Here is a 25199-nt window from a genome sequence, read left to right on the forward strand (position 1 = left end):
AGATCTATATACTTCTTCCAGTTCAGGAAGCTTTGTTTCTATTTCTTTGAGCCTTTACTTGAATAGTTTTTTTTCTTGGAAGATTCAAAGGAAATAATGTGGCTTCTCATTACGGCCTTGAAAGTCTCCCATAGAATAGAATCCGAAACTTCCCCATTATCATTAGTAGCAAGAAACATATCAATATTTGCATATTTGCAAGATATTTAATGAACTCTTGATCGTTCAGAAGGGAAGGGTTAAAATGCCAATTATAATTCTTGGTCAAAATGTTTTTAAAGACCATTGAAACTGGGCTATGATCAGATATTACAATATTATTGTAATTTGAATCAACAACCATGGGCTGTTGGGCTGATATGGGCTGAAATAATCAATTCTAGTATAAGTTTTGTGGACGTGAGAGAAAAATGAATAGGCCCTCTCAGTGGGGTGTTGTAAGCGCCAGCTATCAATTAAATTTCTGGTCTTGACTAAGTCATTCAGAGTCTGCACTGACATAATATTCGGAGGGGCTTTTGTGAATAGTCTGTCTAGAAAAGTGTCAAGATAGCAATTAAAGTCACCACTAATAATAAAGTTGGAGGCAACTGTTGGTATTAAGTTGAAAACTTTCTTAACAAAATCAGGGTTGTCAATATTTGGAACATAGATGTTAAGCAAAATTATCGGTAGTAAGTTAATTTGATCGGTGACTATGACTATCTGCCATATGGGTCAGCAATCACAGAGTCTGAACAAAATGAGACATTCTTTTTAAAGAGAATCGCTACTCCTCTGGCCTTACTGGTAAAAGGAGCTTGAGATATCCAATTTGCTCTTAATCTTTGTTGGTTATTAATATTTATATGAGTTTCCTGAAGGAATATTACGTTCGGTTTAAGTGATTTAAGATGCGAGAAAACTTTACCTCTTTTAGTTACATGTCCGAGACCTTTAACATTCCAAGAGACTATTTTTAGATCGTTTCCCTCAAAACACATCTCACCGTTTGACCCAAACATCATGTATCAGCTTGATCAAATGTCACCTTCCTTCCCCGTCCGCGTACACACACCAAAAGAAAAGAAAAAAAAAACACATTTGAACACACTGAAACAAACCCACAATCCCCCCCCCCACACACACACACACACACACACTTCTGAAGCACTTCTGAAATGAAGTACTGGCGTCCCTCTCGGCCCAAGGCCACTGGGCACACGGCCTTCAACACGTTCCTCCAGGGAGTGTCCAATTCAACCAGAAAACACTGCTGCACTCCGTGCTCAAATGAACTAATAAGTGAAAACTTCAGTATGCTTGTCTCCCAAGACATTAAAAAGTATTTTACAAAGGAGGCATAAAGCATACAGCTCTACTCCAAACTATTCAGCTCAGAGTTTATAAACATGAGCACCTGATCCGGTGTAGAAAAGACCTTCAGGTGTCCATTATGTTTCACCTGGAGTCTAGCTGGATACCGAAGGCTGTGTTCCACTTTTTTCTCCCGCAACACCTTCAACACCTCATTAAAGTCATGACGCTGCTGCCTCACCTACGGTGTATAATCCAGGAAGTCTTGGTGTCGCGCCTGCCGCCGGTGGAGGTCTCAGCGAGTGGTGTGCTCGGTCGATAATAACCAGAGACTTGAAATGTTCCTCCCCTAGAAGCTTAGGATCAAATCTTGGATAAATTCAGCCAGTCTGGGTCCCTCCGCTTTCTCAGGAATGCCGATAATCATGATCTTGTTTCGGCGCAAGCAACCCTCGAGGTCATCCACTTTTAATTTCAATTCTTTATTCTTGCTCTCCAAGTTGGAAACTACTTTGTCCATGCGGGACAGGCGATTTTCCTAATCTAGAGCCAGCTCTTCCATAGATTTCACTTTCTCCAGCAGCTCTCTTTGGGATTCCTGTACTGTTTGAAGAGTATGCTCCAAATTGTCAAACCTTTCGTTTATGTGATGGACGATTTTGTTGGAGATCTTCTCCCATATTTGCAGCAGCTCTTCAGTATCGCTGTCACCTCTGTCTTCAGGGGAGCCAATGCTAACCATAGGGTTAGCCACGGTGCTAACAACGCTAGCCGAAGTCGTGGTTCATGGTGAAGAGTTAATCTGTTTATCAGGTTTTCTAGGCATCTTTTGTTGTATTCGATGTAGAATTCAATAGCTGGCTTGTTGCAAAGAGAAAAGTTAATTAAGAGACCGTTAAGATAAATTTTTGAGTTTGGCACAGAGGAGCGTCAGGAAACGCGTCTATTCCATGTGCTGCTCCGGAAGTGACCAGAAATAGCTCTTTTAACAGGAAAAAACCTCCAGCAGAACCAGGCTCAGGGAGAGGTGGCCATGTGCTGCAACTGGTCGGGGTAAAGTAATGGTGTGTGATATAATTTTTTTTCAAAAGCGGATTGCATGGGTAAGCCTTTATTGGAAAAAGCCAATTAGAAAAGCAAATAAAATAAAACAGAACTGTTAACACAACAAATTTAATTATTTTATTCCCTAATTGCAATGGTAATTTCATGAATATAAAATATATAATATTTCACGAATTAAATGAGAGAGCCCGAATATTAACCCAAAATCCAGAAGAAAAAAATATTACATAAGAGGTATATAGAGTGATTATGGTCATCTCCTCTTTACAGAAATTCTCTAGATACTTTACGTTTTTTGGTTGCCATTTATCCACTCGAAGCTTCAGCTTTCTCCACAGATTTTTATATATTACTGAGGTTTGGAAACTGGCTAGTCAAATCTATTAGCTTAATTTGCTTCCTCTTTAGCCACTCCTTGTTGTCTTGGCAGTATGTTTTGGGTCATTGTCATACTGGAAGACCCAGCTTCAGTGTTCTGATTAGGGAAAAAGGGTTCTTGTCCAAGAGTTTAAAGTACATGGCCTCTTCTATTGGCTCATCCATACAGTGAAGTCATCCTGTACCCTTTCCAGAAATAATTACCAAAGCATAATGTTGCCCATGGCCAACAGCTTTTGGGGGATTCACCCTGTTAGTGCAAACATACCATTTTAAGCCTGACAAATTGTAATATTATTGATTTTTTCATAGACTCATGTGTGAAATTATGTGTAAATGTGTGAAATGTTTTGGGAGGTCACGGTGGTCTGTTCTTAGGATTACCATGTACTTGGCATTGCCAAGTACATGGCAATACTAAAAGAACATCTCCCAGATGTTCTTTTAGTATTGCTCAGTTTCTGCCCTCTGGATATGCCCATGTTGTTTCCTTGCATCTCTTCCTCAATCACCCATTTGGATGTGAATGGATGAATAAGGCAATTTGAATGCTTAGATTAGACAAGAAGCAGTCCATTTACCATTCCAATGTGCATCAGTGAGCCTTGGCCACCCATGACCCTGTCACTGGTTCACCACTGTTCATGCCTGTGGTGGGGTGTGTTTGGTGGCTTGGCTGCAGGGAGTGGAGCAGCGGGTCCAGATTGTGGAGTCCATTGGTGCTGCTTTCTGGAGGGACAGATGGGACCAGAGAACTATCCCTTCGCGTTTGCAAGGGGGCTGCACAACACCGTGGCAAGGTGGCTGCAGGAGGTGCGGCTGCTGAACATGGTGGTGCTCATGGAGGGGCTCAGGGCCAGGATGATGGAGTGGGTCTGCTGTTGCTGGCTGGCGAGTCTCGAGGCTGCATTGACGCTGGCGGACGACCACCTGGCAACCCGACTGGAACACCCGTGGGAACAACCATGGCCAGCAGCGAGGGACCGATTGGTCCTGGCCCCACTAAGGAGGGTCTTGGGAGGAGGAGGAGCGGGACCTTCCAGGGAGACCCCACCGGTTCTACCGGTAATTCACTCCACGGAAGATTTTCCACTGAAGCAGTCTTATGATGATACCCTACACTCAACCTTTGACCAGGTGATGAGTATTGTTGGTCAGATGGTGCACCCTGAAGCAGCACTGATGTTTCCTCATTTTGTATTGATTAGGGACAGATTGTATTGAGTGAGCCATGACACCAGTTCTTGGTCCCTAAAAGCTGCTGGGAAATGATTTTCCAGGGGGCTCATTACAACCCAATGGTCATTCACGTGGGGTATGACTAAACTCTGGATAGAATAATGGCAGATTTTATTGGCTGAGCATCCGGGCAAATGTGCGCCCAGAGGGTCAGCTGTTTAACCAGCTGGCCATTCCAAAAGCACCTTTGAGCGCATTGGCATGGACCTTATCGGGCCATTTCACCGACGTGCATGCGGATATCACTTTGTATTAGTTCTGGTGGATTATGCAACACAGTATCTGGAAGCACTACTAGTGCGCACCATTTCTGCGAAGAATGTGGTGCAGGCACTGTTTAAGGTCATCTCTGGGGTTGGTAAAGAGATACTGACTGACCACAGCACGTTGTTCATGTCTCTTACACTAAAAGAGCTTTATGAATTTTTGAGCATTAAAATTCGTACCAGCATCTATCACCCTCAGACTGATGGGCTGGTGGAGCTGCAGAATAAGACTACTGGCAGATTCCCTTATTTGAAGAGTCCAAGGGTTGTACAATTTTGTCACACTTCCATTCGGCTTGTTCGGATGTCTCCCCATCCTAATTTGGATGGTGGGTGTGTGTGGCAGGGTGTGGTTGGTGGCTCGGTTGCAGGGGAGGAGTGGACTTTTTTCAAAAGTAGCAGTATTTTGAAAAAAATACTAGACATATTGATTTTGATGCTAGGCCCTTCAAAATAAGGAAACATGCCCTCCATCCATCAGAGTGCATAGGTAAATGTCAAAACATTGTTCTACCTTCAAAGTTCCTTTATTTGTGATTCACTTCTTGAAAAGATGACTCTTTTTGATAATAACAGACAACACAAAAATTCTCTCACACAGTCGGTAATTTTAATATGCCAACATATGCTGTAAAAATAAAATAAATTTAATTTCCAGATCAGTGATGATTGGCCTTTGTTGAAAAACTGATCAAAACTCTATATGGGCTACTCAAGGGCAAAAGTTCAAAGAAAAGATTGGGAGGAGTCTGATAATTCCATTATGATATATATTTCTTTCTGAATGGGATGTGAAAATATCATTCAGGGCAGGTATGCATGTATTTATTTTATTTGCAGTTTTAGCAATCTCCCCAGGACCTGAAAGGCTGCAGAGCTGCTGCTATACCACACTAAGATGCCATAGGTCAGGAGGCTTTTAATGGAGCAGTGACACCAGTAGATGATGTGGCACGTTAAGTCATAACCATGTCTGAGGTTTTAATCAGGCAAGCCTCCTGCTAGTAAGTACTGCTAGTAAATGCTAGTAACAATGTCCTAATCTTGTGCACCTGATGTGCACCTATGTGTGAATTCAGGCATTTTAAGTGGTAATAACTATGGGGGTGTCCTAATTTAATCTTCACCATTAAATTGCATTTTTAAAGAATTTCCATTTTAAACATTTAGTAATATTACTGGAATCTCCCACTATTGTTAAAATTTATATTAAATATATTTCCAAATACATTAGTAAACATACAGGCTTTTTATAGGGTGTTAACACTTTTTTACAAGAATGAATTTGCCCAGGAACCAGATGCTGGTGATCCACCATGTTTCTTCTAAAATCAACAATGATTTTTTTTTTTTTTTTTTTTTTTTTTTTTTTTTGGTGTTTAAATTCAGGGTGTTAACTGCACACCAGCCTGCCAACCACTGCACCTCCTTCCTGTATGCTGTCTCATTTCCTCTTTTCATAAGGCCCATCACAGTTGTATCACATGCAAAATCCACTCTCACTGGCATCTTTTGTCCTGCTTGTCTGCTCTGTTACCTGGCTCTGCTATCATTGAGTTGAGCCATGTTTCCATAAACACCATGATGCAGCAGTCTCAAAAATTCTTCTGAGCAGAAAAAGGTGAGTGTTAACTTACTCATTGGAGGCCTGCATAAGTTATGTACACAGTCTTGCTATTGTTTCCTGTTTCTGCACTGCCTCTGTCGCCTTCCCCCAGGACAGTAATCCACTGAGATCCTGGTAGTCTGACGATCTCATCCCAGGTCACGGTGGTCAAAAAAGCTAATAGACCTTAAACTGATCTGTCTATTAGTCCCGATGACTGTATTTTATGCTCACATAAGTATATGCGGTACTCACTAACAAGTCAAATAATATAACCATTTAACAGAATACTAAGCCAATCCGGTCTTTAATTGATGACGTATGAACCCCGCTTCCAGGCTCAAACAATCTGGTTCAAAACAACAGTCTAATCTGTCATTTTACCGGTTTCCTTGTGAAAAGAAAGAGAAGAGGAAGTGGCTGAAGTTGATAAGGTATGTTACAATTCTTAAGTGAATGAATAAACTTGTAAGATAAGAGCAAGTGGGTTCTTACTTTAGTTAGCTAATATGAACAATTAAAACCCGTTACTAAAAGACAAACTGGCTTTTACGAGTAATTTTACTTTTTTGAAGTCATTTTTATTTCTCCAAGCAAAGATCAAAACCTAAGGGTCACTTCGCTATATATGAACCTTAGCTAGCTTTTGACGCACCGAGGAATAAAAATTACGTCCAAAAAGCGATGTTTATGTAAAAAAATACATTAAAATCCCTAGCCTATGTGTCAGTTAATTACCAAAATAAAGACCTAACCAACAAATAGCTAGCAAAGTTTGCCAGTACTTATCTTTCTGGTAAGCTTACAAATAAAATAGTACAACAACTTGAATAATTATGGTCACAGTCTGTGACCAGTCATCCAGGTCATCATAGTCTAAGGAGCTTGGAATGAAAAGTGTCTGGACTTCTTTAACCCTGTTAGGAAAGAGAAGAAAAAAGAGCAGGTCCCAGCTAGTGGTGAAAATCAGAGTGAAAGATCAGATGAGCTTCATCATTCCAATGATGCAGATACACAGACAGCTACTGCAAGTTTTTCCAATAATCTTCTGGTGCTAGAGATTCAGATTGACATACTAAGAATAGAGAATGAAAAACTAAAAGAACAAGTAGAGAAGCTGATGCAGACGTTCTCATTCAGTCAAATATCTGACAATCCTGAAAGGGTCCAGTACTATACTGGATTGCTTGATGCTGCTACTGTCCTGTTTTTAGAAGCCCTTCTTTCCAGATTTAATCTTAAATATCATTCTGATTGGACTGCCCAAATGATGCCCTTAGTTGACCAGTTATTTCTAACCCTGATGAAGCTCAAACTTAATTGTGGTCATGTGGACCTTGCAACAATGTTTAACTGCAGCACAGCTACAGTAACTAATATTTTTACAACAATTGTAAGTTCACTGTATGACATTTTTTATGTTGGCATGCTGGAAAACAACATTCCCTCAAGAGCCAAGAATCGGACATCGCTGCCAGATTGCTTCCAACCATTTCCTAACTGCAGGATTGTGCTTGACTGCATTGAAGTTTCTGTTTCTAACACAGAGAGACTTGACACACAAAGTCATTTGTACAGCCAGTACAAAGGACGGACCACACTAAAGGCTCTAATTGGTGTGGCTCCTAATGGTGTAATAACCTTTTGTGGCGTGGGTGTGGTCTCTGGCCAGCTGCAGAGGAGGGGTGACACAGTGAGCTCCCGGGGCGGCGCAGGGGCGGGGTGAACAGGTGTGCTGGGATCTGACATTGATTGTGTGTCTTTATATGTTGGCAGTGACAGTCGGAGGGAGAGCGGACGTGACAGCACAGAGAGAGCGGGAGTGTCTGTGAATGAAACCACAACATCAAATAAAAGTTCTGCTGTCAATACATTCGCTCCAGCATATGTTTATTGGGTCCAACACTACACCTTTGTAAGCAACTTGTACGGTGGAGGTGCCTCAGATAAGGCCATAACAGCTGACTATGGAGTACTGCAACATCTACTATCAGGTGACATGGTCATTGCAGATAAGGGCTTCACAATTTGGGACATCCTACCAGAGGGGGTCTCACTGAACATTCCGCCTTTCCTCACCAATGGACAGTTCTAACAGGAGGAAGTGAACAACAACAGGAAGATTTCTTGCGCAAGAATACATGTAGAGCGTTCCATTCAAAGACTGAAACTTTTCTCAATTTTGCATCACATCCCACATCAGTTCAGAAAGAATATTAATAAGATCTTGAAAGCATGTGTGTGTCTTACAAATTTACAAACACCTATTCTCCGTGAAATTGAACGAATTATACCTGTGAGAGTGCAGAGGTAAAAGTACTTGGTGTCATTTTCTAACTACTTGTGGACCAGAAAATACAACTGTTGAATAAGTTTACTTTTATTATTTATAACTTCTACGTGTTCTGGATTGTTTTATGTATATACTCAAGATGTTATACCATAAAAACAACTTAGTTGCATAGTTTCAAATAGAAAATTGTCTCAATTGTGGTTCGCAAAATGTTTAATTTTACTCTGTTTTTATCAATGGCTTGTTATATTTTTCATTCCATTCCAGCTTCCTGATTACTGCCTAGTCTTTTTTTTTGCCAAACTATTTAAATAAAAATGAGGAATACCAGATAAATGTGTTACTCTTTATTTTCAGGAACAGTTTTTCTCCAAAAAAATGTATTTTTTTTTAAAATAAAAAATTAATATATTTTAAGAATTTATCTGAATATACTTACAAATTTAAAATTACAACAAATGTACAATTTACAAATATTTACAAATTGTTTTACAATTAACTATAAACATTTGGACTGATAAATTACTCATGCTGATATGAATTCATAGCTGCGATAAAATATGGGGCAAAAAACGTCCCGGTAGAACGTTTCCAAAGCTTCAATGTTAACGGCCCAAGTTTGTTCTCTTTCCACATGCAAGATGAAAAAGTCACATGGAGTCGAACAATAAATTGACAGCTTTTCACCCCTGTGAGATATAGGTTGCCCTGGATCTGATGCCAGTAGTTGTGATTGTTTTTTAATACCAGGGAATCACTTGCCTCATCGAGCTACAGAAAAAAGTCCTTACTTTCTGCTGCCTCCAATACAGTTTTGGTTCTGGCTGACCATGGACATTTCACCTCAATGATGCAGTCATTAGAGACTGTCCCATCTGGAGAACCACCAAGCAGGCCACTGTTGGATAAAAACAGTCCCCTCTCCTTGATAGCTGCACCAGTACAGTCAGTGTACAGCTGCTTGGCCTGTGGCTGATGAAGGATCCCCCAATCGCATGCCTTTGGGGATGAAAATACCACTTAGTCATAAATGAATTGTTAGAAGCACAGACCCTTTTTACTTACAACTTACTTTAGATCCATCTGTCAAGTTGTCCTGGCCAAGCAGAGTCTTAAATAAGGAAGGAGGGTATGAGCGCCACTGGACTGCACCCAGGACCAAACCGAAGTTGCTGGCTGTGATTCTCTTCTTGCGATATGCTGACCTTTTATAAAGAAACACAAAATTAAGAGACACAGTTCACTAAAATGTCTTGCTTAACACCTAACAGAATTAATTTCAAAGCACTTTCTTACCACAATGCATTCTTCGTTTGCTCAACTGTTGCTTCCTCGATCTGTTTCTTCTCTTCCTCAGACACAGCCAGTGATGCCAAGAGATAACTACCCTTGTCTTCTGCTTGGGCAAAACCCAGGTTCCTCAGCAGTCCATCAAATGTCTTGGCTGGTGGAGTCTAGATTTAAAGCAAAAGGATTTTAAAGGTTTTAATGGGACCAAGCAATTTTGACCACAGAGTAGTGGCTGATGTCTATAGTTTACAAGAGTTTATATACATATAACCACATGTTAAAGCAAATATGAAATTACCTGAGGACATTCTGGACTCAAAATCCGCCCCATCCCAGTAAAACGCTCACATTTTGATAGAGAGGCCACTGCCCATTCCTTCTCCTCCTGGATGACAGGTCTTTATATTCCAGCTGAAAAATAAATAAAACATACTTTTAGTAATCTAAATACATAATAATTTTAGTATATAAAACACAATGCTTTTTAAAAATTTAAAAGAATAATTAATTCAAAGAGCAAATTTTAAATAAATAACTGACCTTGTGTTGTTGATGGTGTCATCTCAGACACTCTCTTGGCAGCAATTTCTTCTGCTTTGGATGATTTCACCCTCTTCCACACACATTCCATGTCAGTGAGAGACACATTCTTCTCCACCCAAATCAACAATGCCACCATATGATGGCACTTATCTTTGCCAATCGGGCACTCACTGGAGCTGAACCTGACTAACAGACCCTCAGCATGCACCTACATTGAAAGAAAGTTAATGCTTACCCTAAACATTCTAACAAACACTTGCAGTGCTGCTCTGTGTACTGGTACTAGGGTTAACTAGGCTAATATAACTGGTACTAGGCTAACATTACTAACTGTCCAAAACCTCTATGTTATTAACTCATTTACTTCCACTGTTATAGCATTGCTGTACGTGTGTGTGCTTTATGAAATACATCATTGAGTACAGAATATCTCATGTTTAATCGTCGGCTAGCTAGCTTTCTCCTAGCTCACCTCAACCTCGTAAATCTTGTTTTTCATGCCTTTATAATTCCGCCTGGGAGAACGGTTACACTGACCACTTTACTATAGTTGAAGGAATTAAGACCCTTTTTAACCTTAATTGGTACTTTGCTAAAGTTACTTGCTCCGCCGCTGTTGTTTCTTCAGGAGCGCTTGGGCCCGGAAATACCAGCAACGTCACCCGTGACGTCTGACTTAAAGACCGGATACAAGCACTGCCATCTTGATTTTATGTTATAAGCAGAAAGGAGAATGTCTGATGCATTTTTAGGGAAGCGTAAAAAGTAAGAGAAACAATTAAGGAAAGTCTGAAGAAACTATACAAACTATAAATGCAAAACTGAGTACAGCAATGTGCATATGTACATGGGTAGTCACTTGTATGGGTATGTTGTAGTGAGGAGAGAGCTGAGAGTAAATGTGAAGCTGCCTATTGCAATCTACATCCTGTAATTACTGAAAGAAACAGATATAAGCACTGGATACAAGTGACATATACAAACAACTGAAATTAGCTCTTTTTCAGAGGGTAGCTGATTTCTTTATTAGATATAGGGTGAGGAGTTCAGTCATTCATGGGGGACTAGGAGAGTAGAGTCATTACTCAACCATGTCCAAAAGAGCCAATTAAGATGTTTCATGTATGTGACTAGGTAGTGCCTCCTGGGTGAGGTGTTCCGGGCATGTCCCAACAGGAGGAGCCCCAGAGGTACCCAGAGGCACACGTTAGAGAGATTGCATCTCTCTGCTGGCCTAGGATGCCTTAGTGTTGGAACCAAATTGGAAGCTGTTATTTCTTCTCACAAGGATGAAGACTATATTTGTTATTCTGACAGCTGTTTGGAATATTGAAACTGGGTGCAGATAAATTCATACACTCCATGAAAGAACATCAAGTGTTCCCTAATTTGTTTTTGCTGCTTCAGCAGGAAATTTACATATTTGTCTTTTTTTTTTTTTTTTTTTTTTTTACAGACAAGGAAGCAGCACACTCTACTGAGAGTGCAGTTTATCATTCTGCAAAGTCACAAAATCTGAAACTGCTTTAATCAATGTCATACAAGTCACCTGTATTGTCACACTGATGGCAATACACTTCTATTACAGTACACTTTGACTACTACTTCTCCCACAGTGGCAATGATGTCAGAACCTTTAATTATTTGAATGTCTAAGAGAGGTAAAATCTGTGACGTGTCTGATTACATCATTGCCTCAGTGCACACCTTCAGAAAGAAACTAGCACTGCTATTTCCCCAAGCAGCGTAAGAACAGCTCTCCTACAAATGTTCATGTTTTAAAAATGTTTGCAAATTGAAAAAGGTTGCATATAACTACAGGTTTATAAATTCTGGATGATTTCCACTGACTGCATGGAAGAAGAAATAGTCAGTCCTCATGATTCAACAGGGAGCAAATGAAGAGCAGCAAATATGGCATAGCATTTTGGATCAACATAACACAAAATTGTTCAGCCCCCTCCAGTGGCGAGTTCAAGCAGAAGTTAGTCCACAGTATGAGAATCCAGTTAAACATGGTACCGCACTTAAGAATTCCAGAGGGAGAAGACGTGACGCTGAATCATATGCAAGGTAATAAATTTAGAAATTTAGATTTGGAACCAGGGGCGATTTTAGCCCATTTTTGGGGGTGCTTTTTTGACAATATTTGCTGTTTGTGTGAAACACTACTAAAAATATAAAAAGCATACAGTACTTGGTTGAGACGTAACATTTTAACAACAAAAGTATAGATACCCCCCCCCCCCCCATAATGGTTTGTTCCAGCTCGCCTCTTCCCTACTCTGGCTCTAGCGCCGTTGCTGCTAGGGCGATGGTGGCTCAGCGGAGCGGAGGTGTAAGTGCCTGGCTTAACAGGACATACTAGCTACATTTAACCTCCAGTTACTCTTTATATAGTTAGGTAGGAGTCAGACCATGAAAACATTACACCCAGGTAACCTGCAGTCAGGAAGAACCAGGTAAGAAAACAGACAGGGAACAGTGACAGGCAAAACAGAAACTGTTAAACTGACAAAGAGAAAAAACCTGATTTTACTCACACAATCTGGAAGTTGTGTTCTCCCTATATTAAAGCTGCTATACAGAATCTGCAAAACAAACTTGGTTGAAACATTTTTGACCCTCTTTAACAACATTCCAACATAAAATTATAATTGATTGGAGAGATTAAAATTAATTATATATTTTTATGTGGTTCAGCCACAACTCTACTAAAACCTCAGCCTGTAATAGGTAGGCCAACTTTTGGACCGTCCAGTTGTCTGTATGACTGCTGCAGTACGTACATCACATTTGCACACTATCAGAAAGAGCCAAACAGCCCTGGTGGAGTGAGAAGCTGTAAAGAGAAGCAGAGTGCTCTGTTTATATTCTAAAAATGTTTCAAGCTTGTTTCAAAGATTCTGTACAGCAGCTTTAAATGTTTTCCAAAAGCACACATACACTTATCAGTGTTTCTCAAACTTTTTACAGTGTGTACCACCTGATAAAAAATGTTAAGCTCTCCTAAGTACCACTATGAAAGCATGAAAGTCATAAATCTTACAACACAAAATTAGTATTATTAAATTAGTAAAATTAGTATCTGCAATAAAGATTTTTTCATGCATGGTATACATTCTACCACAGGCAAAGTTGCCTCCATTTTTATATATTCTTTTTAAATATTTTGTAATAATTTATTTGTAATAATTTATTCTGTTTTGGGAGTGTTTTTATGCATCTGTATTATATTATACATACACATTAAAAGTGAATCTCTGTCCAAAAAGTGCACTCAGTTTACCTTTCACTCACTATGAGCATCATTCATAATTTCTTAATTTTATTCCAATCCATTCTTCTTTTGCAGCATTTAAATAACCTTTATCAGATTTGATGGTTTTGTTACAGACTTTTCAAAAAAGTGTTTTGCTTTTCTTTCACAAATGTGGGGTTAAATTGCGTTAAAATGCACAAAACAGTGATGTCATGTTTTGTGACGAGGACCCAGGCACAGAGAGACTTGATGAATTTAAGAATCATATGATTTAATAAAGAAATTTGCAGATTTGCACAGAGAGGGTAAAATTATGATGACTGATAATGGAGACGAAGACAACACACGACGAGGACAGGGAGGATGCAGGGACTGACAGAGACAGGGAAGAAGTCTCATTGTGACGAGTAAAGTGTATGTTGGCTGGCTGGGCAGCTCTCTGGGTGCTCAGCACCCCCAAAGCTCTGATCCTAGAATCGCCCCTGTTTGGAACCTAACATTGTAACTTGTAGATAGCTGAATGATTTGATGATCATGAAGGAAAAGCTTTTTGTGGGCTTGGGACCAGTACCTGGAACACATAATTATAATTTATCACATTCTTCAGGTATGTAAAATCTTAGTTGTTCTTGCATTTGTTAAAGAAAATGCTCACTGGCAGGAAATAACCATCCCTATTTTTGCATAGAAGGTGTTCACAAACAAACTGAGCCATTTAGAGAGGTCACATGGGTTGAGGTTTTTCTAGCAATTATTGCAGCAGTTTATTTATGTGCTGAGGATTGCTTGGTGTCATTAATATGAAGCAGCAATAGGCTGATAAATGTGAGATATATGGGATGGGTCCAAGTAGCAGTAGTTGAACTCCGGAACAGTGACGGCTTGCTGATTGCTCGAGTATTCTATAGACATTGCTCTGATAAAACCGAAAGAGAAAATGCTTAAATGAAGGGGGCAAGGAGCTTACCGTAATGGTTCAACCTCAGCCCCAAGAGGTTCCTTCTCAGGTTCAGCTTCCCAACATGAGAGGGTAAAGTCTTTTATGGGGCATCAGAGAGTGTTACAGTCAATATGGCTGTACTGCTTCTCCCTTTATAAGATTCAGTATTATGTAGAGGTGTAATTTTAATCATATTTTTAATTAAATTTTGCCTCATTGAAAATCTCTCCAGAAAATAGATAAGTGTCTATGGAACTATAAAAAAATCAAAGATGTGTGTTGGCGCCTTATAAGTGAACACATGAGCGGAATTAGTGGATGTGTTATTTTGTGGATCAATATTTACCCGTCCCCTGTGTCATCCAGAGACTGGGAAAAGTGTAGCTGAAGGCTGTATTTTATTCAGGCGTATTCGTGCATTTGCTTAATAGATTACCATTTTAACTTCTCGTCACAGGATCCGGTACAGCCAAAGAAGAATGATGGTACTTTCACAGAAAACATGAATTTTAATACATAATTGAAACAAGCTACAGAGAAGCTGCCTGAAAAATTAAATAATAAAAGGTATCAGATTCTGTGATCTAACTCTGTTTGATTTAACAAACACTGAGATTATTTTTGATTGCTCCCCTCCTGCTGCGCCTGAACCAGCTCACTGACACTCCACTTCATTTTGTCATTCATAAAGTGGGTATGGATAGAGGAGGGATCAATCATTTGTCCTATTATAAGCAGCCACGTGTATGGCAAAATGTCTGTCACAGTTGGATCTTTGAGATGATGTAAATAATTGAGTGAAGATGATGTTGAAATTAATTTAGCACTGAGCAAAATGTATTTAAACATTTTAAATACAGTTCTGACAACTTTGGGGTGGCCGTAGCTCAAGAGGTACAGCACGTGATCTACTGATTGGAAGGTTGGTGGTTGGATCCCCCAGTCTGCATGCCAAATATCCTTGGGTAACATACTAACCTCAAGTTGCTCTCTGGTGCATTCACCACAGTCTGAATGTTAGTTAAAAAGCACATAAGAAAGTGCTTGCGTGCATGTTGTATAAAGCGCTTTGAGTGCTCTGGGAGAGTAGAAAAGTGCTATATCAGTAAATTTACCATTTCATGTTAATGTTTGTTCACAGATTGAGATCAGTCATTAAATGTCAAACAGCATCTTGAAAAGTACACTGTATGAAATTCCGAGTCAGCATATTTTTCACTGGAAATCACTTAAATCATTCTCAGTGGGTCAACCCACTTGATTCCCCTAAAGAAACAGACTTGGTAACAGATCAGTTATGAATGTCTATTTGCAGGACGACTCTAAAATGGACCACGGTTTTGTTTGATTTAAAAGGATTGCAAATTCAGTCTGGATCAGGCACATATCCACTTCAGCCCGATCATTTCCCAGCTCATGACGTGACTTATTTCACATTAGTGATCTGTATTCCTTTTTTAAAATGTCTCATCCTTCCAAATATCTATAGTGAGATATAGATTAATATGTTTGCCTTTTATGATAAAACTTTATAGATAGTTGTTCTTTTAAGCTAAATGTGTAACAGTGACTAATATCAGGAACTACTACTATTAAAACTATCAGGAAGTAGTGTCCCCCTCAGGTGATAGCTGAATAATTATATTTAAAATCAAATGTAAAATTAGGATTCCAGCTTCGTCTAATGATAATTAAAGTTGGGAGGCCTAAATCATGTCAGCGGACATTATAAAGACATATACAGTATATATAATTTATATCCGACTTTATTCCCAAACTGATTAAAATGACTCTTTTCTTCCCTCTTGTTTTTAAAGATAAATATTAGGGTCAGCATTAACACATGCCTATTCATGTTCCTTGGTGCACTGGATTAAAATGGAGGCCCTGCTCTGTATTTTCCCGCTGCCATTGTGAATCATAATCTCAGGGCTTCATAGATAATTCTCTACTCTTGCACGTGCTTAACTCAGAGTGAACATACAGAGAGTTGATTGAATTGTAGTAACTGTGATAATGCCTAAGCTTGTACTGGCAAACTCATTTCAATTTTGTTTTTTCACACACACATTTTGCACTTGCTTGAGTTGTGCGCTTTCCTCTATGCTGCAGCCACTGCTCTGATCTCCAAATTTTTCATACCACTTCTGGGTCCCAGCATGCTACTTAGATAGGGAAGGATTGATTAGAGTGATGACTGCCAGTTGTGTCGGCCAGCCTCTCCTGGCACTGGCCCCTGAACCCACTGCCCCATCTCTTCTCTGCAGCTGAGATACAAAGCACACCCCACCACATGACATAACTCAGATCTGGAGCGGGAAACTCAAAGTTTCTACTCTCAGAGTTATTCAACAGAGAATTTATATTAAGCTCAGAGTTTGTTGAACATGTTTTTTGATATAGGACCATAAACACATATGTGGTGGCCACACTCTCACTATCGCTGAACTGAAAGGATAGATTATAGTTTTTTTCTTAAAAAAAAGAAATCCCTCATTTGGTGATGTGATTATGGTGGGGGAAAGTAGTGTCTTGCTAAATCTTCCGTTTCTGTTCGGTTGGGTTGACAGCTAGTGATTGTGAAGACCATAAGGTATGATTTACAACATTTTGGTCCTCATTATACCATTCATTGTGCCCGCACGTCCTAAAAATGAGACCCCTGTCATCTTGTATGAGACAACTACCAAACTGCCCCTGACAGGTAAATCGTAAATGGAGTGATTCTTATAGCACCTCTCTGCTCTACTTGAGCACTCAAAGCGCTCTATATAACATGCCTCATTCACTCATTCATTCAAGCCCTTTTTTTCCACACCTAAGTGCTTTCTATCTAACCTCCACACATATTCATACTCTGATGAACGGATCAACACAGATAAATGATGAGAGAAAAGTATTTAAAGTGCATAGAATAAAGTGTGTATGGGTGAATGCAGTTTGTATTACTGTAAACAAAATAGCACATCACTTACCACTGAAGAGGATGAATGGAGCTATAAGCACATGAGCAAATGTCACCATGGCATAAACAGAGGTGTGTCAGTCAGTTTCCTTGCACTGCAAAAAGTTACTATAGGTTACAGACTGATCGAAAAAAGTGTGTCACAATTGGATCTTGGAGATGATGTCAATATTTGAGTGAAGATGAGGCTGAAATGGCTTTAAGACCCAAAAAAACAAAACGTGACAATCCAGAGTTGGGACCAGGAAGCAGAGTTGCAGTCTTACACACTTCTTTGCATCTTCTTTCCTCCCATTATTCTCCCAAAACCCCATCCCCTTAGAGATCATGTCAGATCCTAGATCAGCAAAAAACAAACCAAAAACCAGCAACAAGTGATTTAAATATAAACAACTCAATAAGAAGAAGAAGAAAGCCTTCAGCTCTGCCCGTCATGGCAGATGGCCACTCCCTCCCTTGGGGGCCTGGACCTGGACCTGCTGAAGGTTTCTGTCTGGGAGCAGGTTCCACAAAAGAGGTGCTATGAGTTTCTTTCAGATGGGGCCTGAGTATTCACAAATTTTTGTTTTGATTTATATTTAACAAGAATCACTCCATTTAAAATGAGTACAATGTGTTCAATGAATTTAAAAGAGCATTTGCATTTTGTATGGTTCATTTTTATCTTGGCGAGGTTGATATCCTGTTTTATTGTGAAGAGCTTTGTAAGAGGAAGTAAAAAATATGGTTGTGATCGGTAGCTGCACTATGAGAAGTTGTGATGGAAAGTACGAGAAGTTATTCCAGTTCATACATAAACACTTGTACAATCAGTTTGACAGTCTTTGCTGATGCACACATTTTGGAAACTGCCTGTGAGGAACTGAGGACATTTTAGCTCAAAAGCCACCGAGCTACGCCATTTTGGAGATGTCCATGATCGCTCTGTATTCCTTCACGCATAACTCTTTCTGTACAGAATGTGCACTCTGCCCTCTGGAAGCATGGGACTACAGAGCCTATACATGTAGAAGCAGTCAGCGTGCTTGTGAATAACTTTTATTGTTGTTGTTGTTTATTCCAGACAGCTTCCTAGTTGTCTCCACACCACACTACACCACACTAGATAACACTCCTTCCCCCTGGAACTGGAGGCACTGTAAAAAGGAAGAGCGTGATCGCTTGATGAGCTGCAGCTGGTGTGCCGGCCGCCCTGGCACTGGCCCTCGAGCATGCTTCAACACCCCTCCCACACCTTCGCCACAATTATAAAAAATATGTCTAAAATGAGTCCAAGTTTGGAAAGACGTCAACAACGACCACATCTGGATTATAAAAAGCCCATACACTGAGATTCTACAGACTCAACAGTAGAAGTTCAATAGACAAAAAGACGTCACCTGGTGTTACAAAACAACCCATTCAGTGGCCCAAAACCGTATGTCCAAAAATGACTTCTAAAAGACATCCCTTCTACGTTACTTTGCGCAGTGGGAAGAGGTTATCCAGGTCTTTATGTTTTCACAACAATCCTGAAGTTTAACTTATTGGAGTGTGTTATCTGGCTTCATGGATAGACAGAACTAGGTAACTTTTGAATAGCAATGGAAATGTATTCTATGCCTTTGAATGACACTGCCAAAGGAAAGCATGTGTAATGTAAAAAGAATTGTCCATATCACAGAACCCTGTGGAACTCCATAATGAACCTGCGTGTGTGTGAAGAAGACTCCCCATTTACATGAAAAAATTGGAGTCTATTAGATAGATACAACATGATTCAAACCACTAAACTACAAATACAGCAATGCCAGAGCTCGCAGGCAGAAGAAAAAACAGAAAAGGAGGCGCAAAAAACAGAAAAGAATAAGGAGCAAGGAATAATAAGGACAGAGCACAAGTTGAAAAACAGAATGCTGTATTTTGTGCTAATTGTGTGAGTATAAGTGTCTACGTTGTAAATGTACTTCATGGAAAATGGAATGGCTCTTATACAGCGCTTTTCTTCTCTCTCTGAGCACTTGAGGCACTTTACTTGCCTCCTTCACACAAGCACTTTTTTCTTATCACTTACTCTTTCATTGTAAGTGCTTTCAATGTAATATTCACACACATTCATACTCCAGTGCACCTGAGCGCACCTTTGGCTTAGCATCTAGCCCAGTGATGTTTGGCATGCAGACTGGAGCAGGGAATTGAATCACCAACGTTCTGACAAGTAGGTGACCTGTTCTACCACCTGAGCTAATGAGGGGTGGCGGTAGCTCATGTGGTAGAACAGGTCACCTACTCATCAGAAAGTTGGTGGTTCAATCCTCTTTGATCACCTCATTATAGCCACCCAATAATGAGGGGTGGTACAATAACACCCAGCAAAATCCAGTTTAGATTTGAGAGACAGTTACTATCTCTACTTTTAAGATTAGGCTTAAAACTTTGCTTTTTGCTCAATCATATAGTTAGGGCTGGATCAGGTGACCCTGAATCCTCCCTTAGTTAAGCTGCAATAGGTGAAGGCTGCTGGGGGATTCCCATGATGCATTGAGTATTTCTTCTTCAGTCACCTTTCTTACTCACTATGTGTTAATAGACCTCTCTGCATGGAATCATGCTGGTTATCAATCTCTGGCTGTCTTCCACAGCATGTCTGTCATTCTGTCTTCCTTCTCTCACCCAACCGGTCATGGCAGATGGCCGTCCCTCCTTGAGCCCAGTTCTGCTGGAGGTTTCTTCCTGTTAAAAGGGAATTTTTTTCCTTCCCGCAAGGGACATGGGAGAAAAAAAATTAAGATGAACTTTTGCGAGATCTCGTAAAATAGACTGCATCCTTCGCAGGCCACATTTGAAGGCCGAGTCGGTGTATCCTTCGTGACCCAACCTATCCCAGAATTCATAGCGCGGCCCAGCCAATTCGTTTCTAACAATGGCGGCAGCTATTTTGTTTTAATATTAGTCTTTCTGGGTCACAAAATAAACTTTTAAGATATTTTCAGGCGTGAATGTAGCTGTGTAAACTTCAAATATCTGCTCGGTTTATCAAGACATCACATATTTGCAAAAGTGCTCCGACATTTTCGGAGACGTCTGTTACCCACCATTTCGAAGCTAACGGGACTACAGCCGGGACTAACACCGCACTCCCGGCACATCGTGCCTCGACCTCCCGGTCGGCTTCGAGCTAGCGCTCTCCGGAGGATGCGGCCAAAATATTTGCGAGATCTCGCAAAAGGTCATCTTAATTTTTTTTTCTCCCATGTCCCTCGCTCATAGAGGGTCATATGATTGTTGGGTTTTTTGTTGGGTGATTTGTTGGGTTTTTCTGTGTATATTGTATGGTCTACCTTACAATATAAAGCACCTTGAAGTGACCATTATTGTGATTTGGCTCTGTATAAATAAAATTGAATTGAACCAGAAGTAGACAGGGAAAGACTAAGGAGACCCCGGCTTTCCACAACTTCCCAAATCTAATCTAAAATTTATAGTTTGGATGTGGCTGAAATACAACTACAAATCAAAGTCTTCACATCTGAACAGGCGTACAAGACCATATATCATACATACAGTCGAGTTGCCTGTTCAGTAGGTGCATATGTTTGAGTTTGTAAGGCCTATTTGGAACATTCTTTCTCCTGAATTGTGCATCAATGGAGACTTTGGTGCTCCATAAGTAGATGGGGCTTGTTGTGATTTAGAGGGTCTATCAGCATATTTGTGTCAGAAGACTTGATTTGGGTTGATAACAAGATCTCACTCCCATTTTGTAGTTGGATGGGAAATCATTAAAGTTTAACAATGACTTATAAATGTTTTAAAACAATTTAGGGGAACAGCGATTTAAAATTATGTTACCCAAGTAGGCATTTCAAAATTCAGTTGATTGGGATACAAGTTTTTCTATACAGAGTGGGCCATTTATATGGATACACCGTAATAAAATGGGAATGGTTGGTGATATTAAAGTCCTGTTTGTGGCACATTAGTATATGTGAGGGGGCAAACTCCTCAAGATGGGCGGTGACCATGGTGGCCATTTAGAAGTCGGCCATCTTGGATACAACTTTTGTTTTTTCAATAGGAAGAGGGCCATGTGACACATCAAACTTATTGGTAATGTCACAAGAAAAACCATGGTGTGCTTGGTTTCAACGTAACTTTATTATTTCATGAGTTATTTACAAGTTTCTCTTTGTTCACAGCCATTAACATGTTGAAGAGGTTAACACATGAGGAGCGGATCGATCGGTTACGCAGTAACCGGATCACTGCAGCAGATTTCAATGCAAGACATCCTACGAGACCACCCATCTCCCATGCTACAGTTAGCAAACTGCTTGCTAAGTTTTGTGAAACTGGTTCAGTGTTGGATTTGCCAAAATGTGAACGCAAGAAAACTGTCACCAATGACGAAACATCAGTGGCTGTCCTAGCTTCATTCAGCAAGAGCCCACAGCGTAGCACTCACCGCATGTCACTGGAGAGTGGCATTAGTCGAACATCCCTTCGGCGGATATTAGCTACTCACAAATGGCACCCTTGCAAACTCCAGCTACTGCAGCATCTCAATGGGGATGACCCAGATCAGCGCACAGAATTTGCAGAATGGGCAAAACAAAAATTGGAACAGGACCCTCAGTTCACACAGAAGATTTTGTTCAGTGATGAGGCAAACTTTTATGTGAATTGTGAAGTTAACAAACAAAACCACCGCTATTGGTCTGACACTAACCCACATTGGATGGATCCCTCCAAGACTGTTGGAACAACAAAAGTGATGGTTTGGTGTGGTATATGGGATACAACGATAGTGGGTCCATTCTTCATCAATGGAAACCTCAAGGCCACTGGATATTTGAAATTGCTACATGATGATGTGTTTCCCTCTTTGTGCACTGAAGCTGGCACGTTCCCTGAGTTTTTCCAGCAAGATGGTGCACCACCACATTATGGGTGCCAGGTCCGAGCATTCCTAGGTGAACAGTTTCCTGGAAAGTGGATTGGTCGTCGTGGGCCAGTTGAATGGCCCCCAGGGTCTCCCGATCTGACCCCCTTAGACTTTTATCTTTGGGGTCATCTGAAGGCAATTGTCTATGGTGTGAAGATACGAGATGTGCAGCAGCTGAAACTACGGATACTGGATACCTGTGCTGGCATTTCTCCTGCGGTGTTGCTATCAGTGTGTGAAGAATGGGAGAAGAGGGTTGCATTGACACATTTTATAAGTGGTCAGAAACTTGTAAATAACTCATGAAAGAATAAAGTTACGTTGAAACCAAGCACACCATTGTTTTTCTTGTGACATTACCAATAAGTTTGATGTGTCACATGGCCCTCTTCCTATTAAAAAAACAAAAGTTGTATCCAAGATGGCCGACTTCTAAATGGCCACCAAGATGGGTGGTGACCATACCACCCATCTTGAGGAGTTTGCCCCCTCAAATATACTAATGTGCCACAAACAGGACTTTAACATCACCAACCATTCCCATTTTATTACGGTGTATCCATATAAATGGCCCACCCTGTATAGTGGACATCAGTTGCTGATAGTGAAGAAATCACTGTTGGTCATTCCACACTGTTCCAAAAAATAGTAATGTCAAAGTATCTTACTGTATATTTTACAGTTTTGTACTGTCTTTCTAGAATATCAATGTGCTAATTATATATTTTAAAAAATAAATGTAGAGGTAGGAATTGCAATTAATATAAATCTCAAAGTATTCACAACATTCCTGAACAGAAATAGGCCTCTGCACCTCGGGTGAGGGTGTGGCCATGAAAACAATGTGACATGCCATTGGATGTTGGGACACATAATAACATGATGCTAAGCATCGGCCAATGAATGTGAACTAACAACCACAAGGTTGCGGGTATGGCAGCACTGTAGGAAAAAATCCTAATATAAACGTATTTTACTGTGCATTTTACAGTTTTGTCCTGTTCTTCTAGAATATCATTAAAGTTACGTAAATAGACTGTGATTTCACATTTCAAATGTAAATTAACGTTAAATCACTGTAATGTAATAAAACGCAATTGTCATGATTATTAAATGTATCTGTCTGTACATATGCATATTTAGATTGTTAAAATACATTCACAAATGTATCATGATTTTCACAAATATCTCTCCATGTGCTCCCCCTGTCAAATATTTCTTCGCCCTCGACCATTCTCGGCTCTAGGTCCCCTGTTTACATTTTTGGTTTCTAGCCATGTTCTTGTTTCAGTTTCTAGATTTTGTATCACTTTCTTGTCCCATGATGGAAAATTCTGTACTTTCTTTTTCTGACAAATTATGTAAATAAACCTTGTAAATTGTTCAACTTGTGTATTGACTCTGATCTTGGGCCCAGTTCTCGTATATCCATCAGTTCATGACAGTTAATATGCAGTACTTTTGGTACATTTTTAAAAAAGTCTGTGCACATTGCAGCCTCTGAATGTCTTGAATGCCAGTAATTAAACACTTTCAGCAATCAACCAAATATATTTTTGTTGAAAACAATTTAACACTTTCTGTAAACACTTCTTCTTAATTAGTCTTATATATTCATATTAGATTAACAATATGTGTTCTCAACTTGTTTTGAAGACAGTGTGAAAGGCTTAGGGAGTGTGGTGGAGAGTTGTTAATGCCAATTTCATGCTGTTATCCTAAACAGTGTAACTTTTGTGTGAGTTACTAACTCCTATATTGCCCCAAGGTCAGACTGCTGGTGTACTTGTAGTTCCTAGTCGGAGTTTTTAAAAGTAGAATGGTTGACAGAGACTTCAGCTTTCAGGCAGGTGGTTACTATATTAAAAAAAGCCTTCCATAGAGCTAGGATATATTACTATTCGTCACTGAAAACAGGAACAACTCCAGGTTCTTTTTTAGCACTGTGACCAGGGTGACAAAGAATCAGACTGAGCAATGAATTTGCTAATTTTTACAAAGATAAAATTTTAACCATTAGAAAAAAAAGAAAAAGGAAACTACTGACAGCTTCCCTCCTGGCTTATTTCAAGTTAAACTTTCACAAGTGCTACTATTTACTTACTCTTCCTTTCTTTTTGAGTCAACTTTTACATTTCTTCCGATAAACCACCAACATATCTTTTAGACCCCATTCCTATAAGACTATTCAAAGACTTTTCAACATTAATTAATGCTTAAATCTAAAATATTAATAATTTAGCCTCAAAATCATCTGTCATAATATAAAAAAATTCTTGAAACATTTCTTGTCAAACATATTTCCAAAGAAATTGCTCATTTCATGAGGTTCAGTCAGGATTTAGAGTGGATCTTTGCACAGAAGCAACACAAATGAAGGTTACAAACAATCTTCAGTGGATTCATTTCTCTGGTTGTGCTGTTAGACTTTAGTGCATTTCAATAACGTTGACCACAGTATTTTACTACAGAGATCAGAACGCACCAATGGCATTACTGGAGTTGTGCTACGATGGTTTGAATAGTATCTGTCACACACAAAATTAGCAATGTATTTCCACAGGGTTCTGTTTGGACTAATACTTTTTACATTATACATGTTCCTCTTAAGCAATATTATCAAAAAATGCACACAAAAACGCATACATTTTCATTTGGTTGCAGATGATAATGTGATTTGTTTGTAAATGAGCAGCAGCAGCAGCCACTTGCACAATAAAGTCATGACACTCTGGCAGGTTGCCAGTACTGCTGGCTCAACGCAACTGACGTTTGTCTGTTTAGAGGCGGAGCCCAAAGGAAGACCGCGTCCCAGTGTGATTAGATATTTTGGACAGTGCAGGTTCCTGCGTTAAACAGAGTTACACCATGGCCGTAACATAAGTGTTGTTTTAAACCTTACTCATTTACAATTGGAAAATGTTTACTGAAATAATTATCAACAGTCATTGTTTGCTGTGTAGCAGTGGCAATACTGACACTGTCACCGGATTACTGCAGTGCAGTGCAGAGTCTTCAGAACTTGCCTTAGAATCTTCTAGTTTTAAAGATTTATCCAGTATTAGTCTGTTGTATAATATTACATAATATTTATGATTAACAGCACTGAGGAGAAAACAGAAAAAATGTTTC

The 25199-nt window shown here is 39.7% G+C and overlaps 1 protein-coding gene across 1 annotated transcript; it reads left to right on the forward strand.

Moving 5' to 3' along the window:
• The first annotated feature begins 3383 nt into the window (after positions 1-3383).
• Positions 3384-7682, forward strand: LOC146502706 (uncharacterized). Its single transcript, XM_085134332.1, has 3 exons — positions 3384-3804; positions 6732-7535; positions 7627-7682. The coding sequence occupies exons 1-3, from the start codon at positions 3384-3386 to the stop codon at positions 7680-7682; spliced, it is 1281 nt and encodes a 426-aa protein (XP_084990458.1).
• Positions 7683-25199: the final 17517 nt, after the last annotated feature.

The sequence above is a fragment of the Neolamprologus multifasciatus genome, chromosome 15 (assembly GCF_963576455.1).
Source record: "Neolamprologus multifasciatus chromosome 15, fNeoMul1.2, whole genome shotgun sequence".
Classification (NCBI taxonomy): Eukaryota; Metazoa; Chordata; class Actinopteri; order Cichliformes; family Cichlidae; genus Neolamprologus; species Neolamprologus multifasciatus.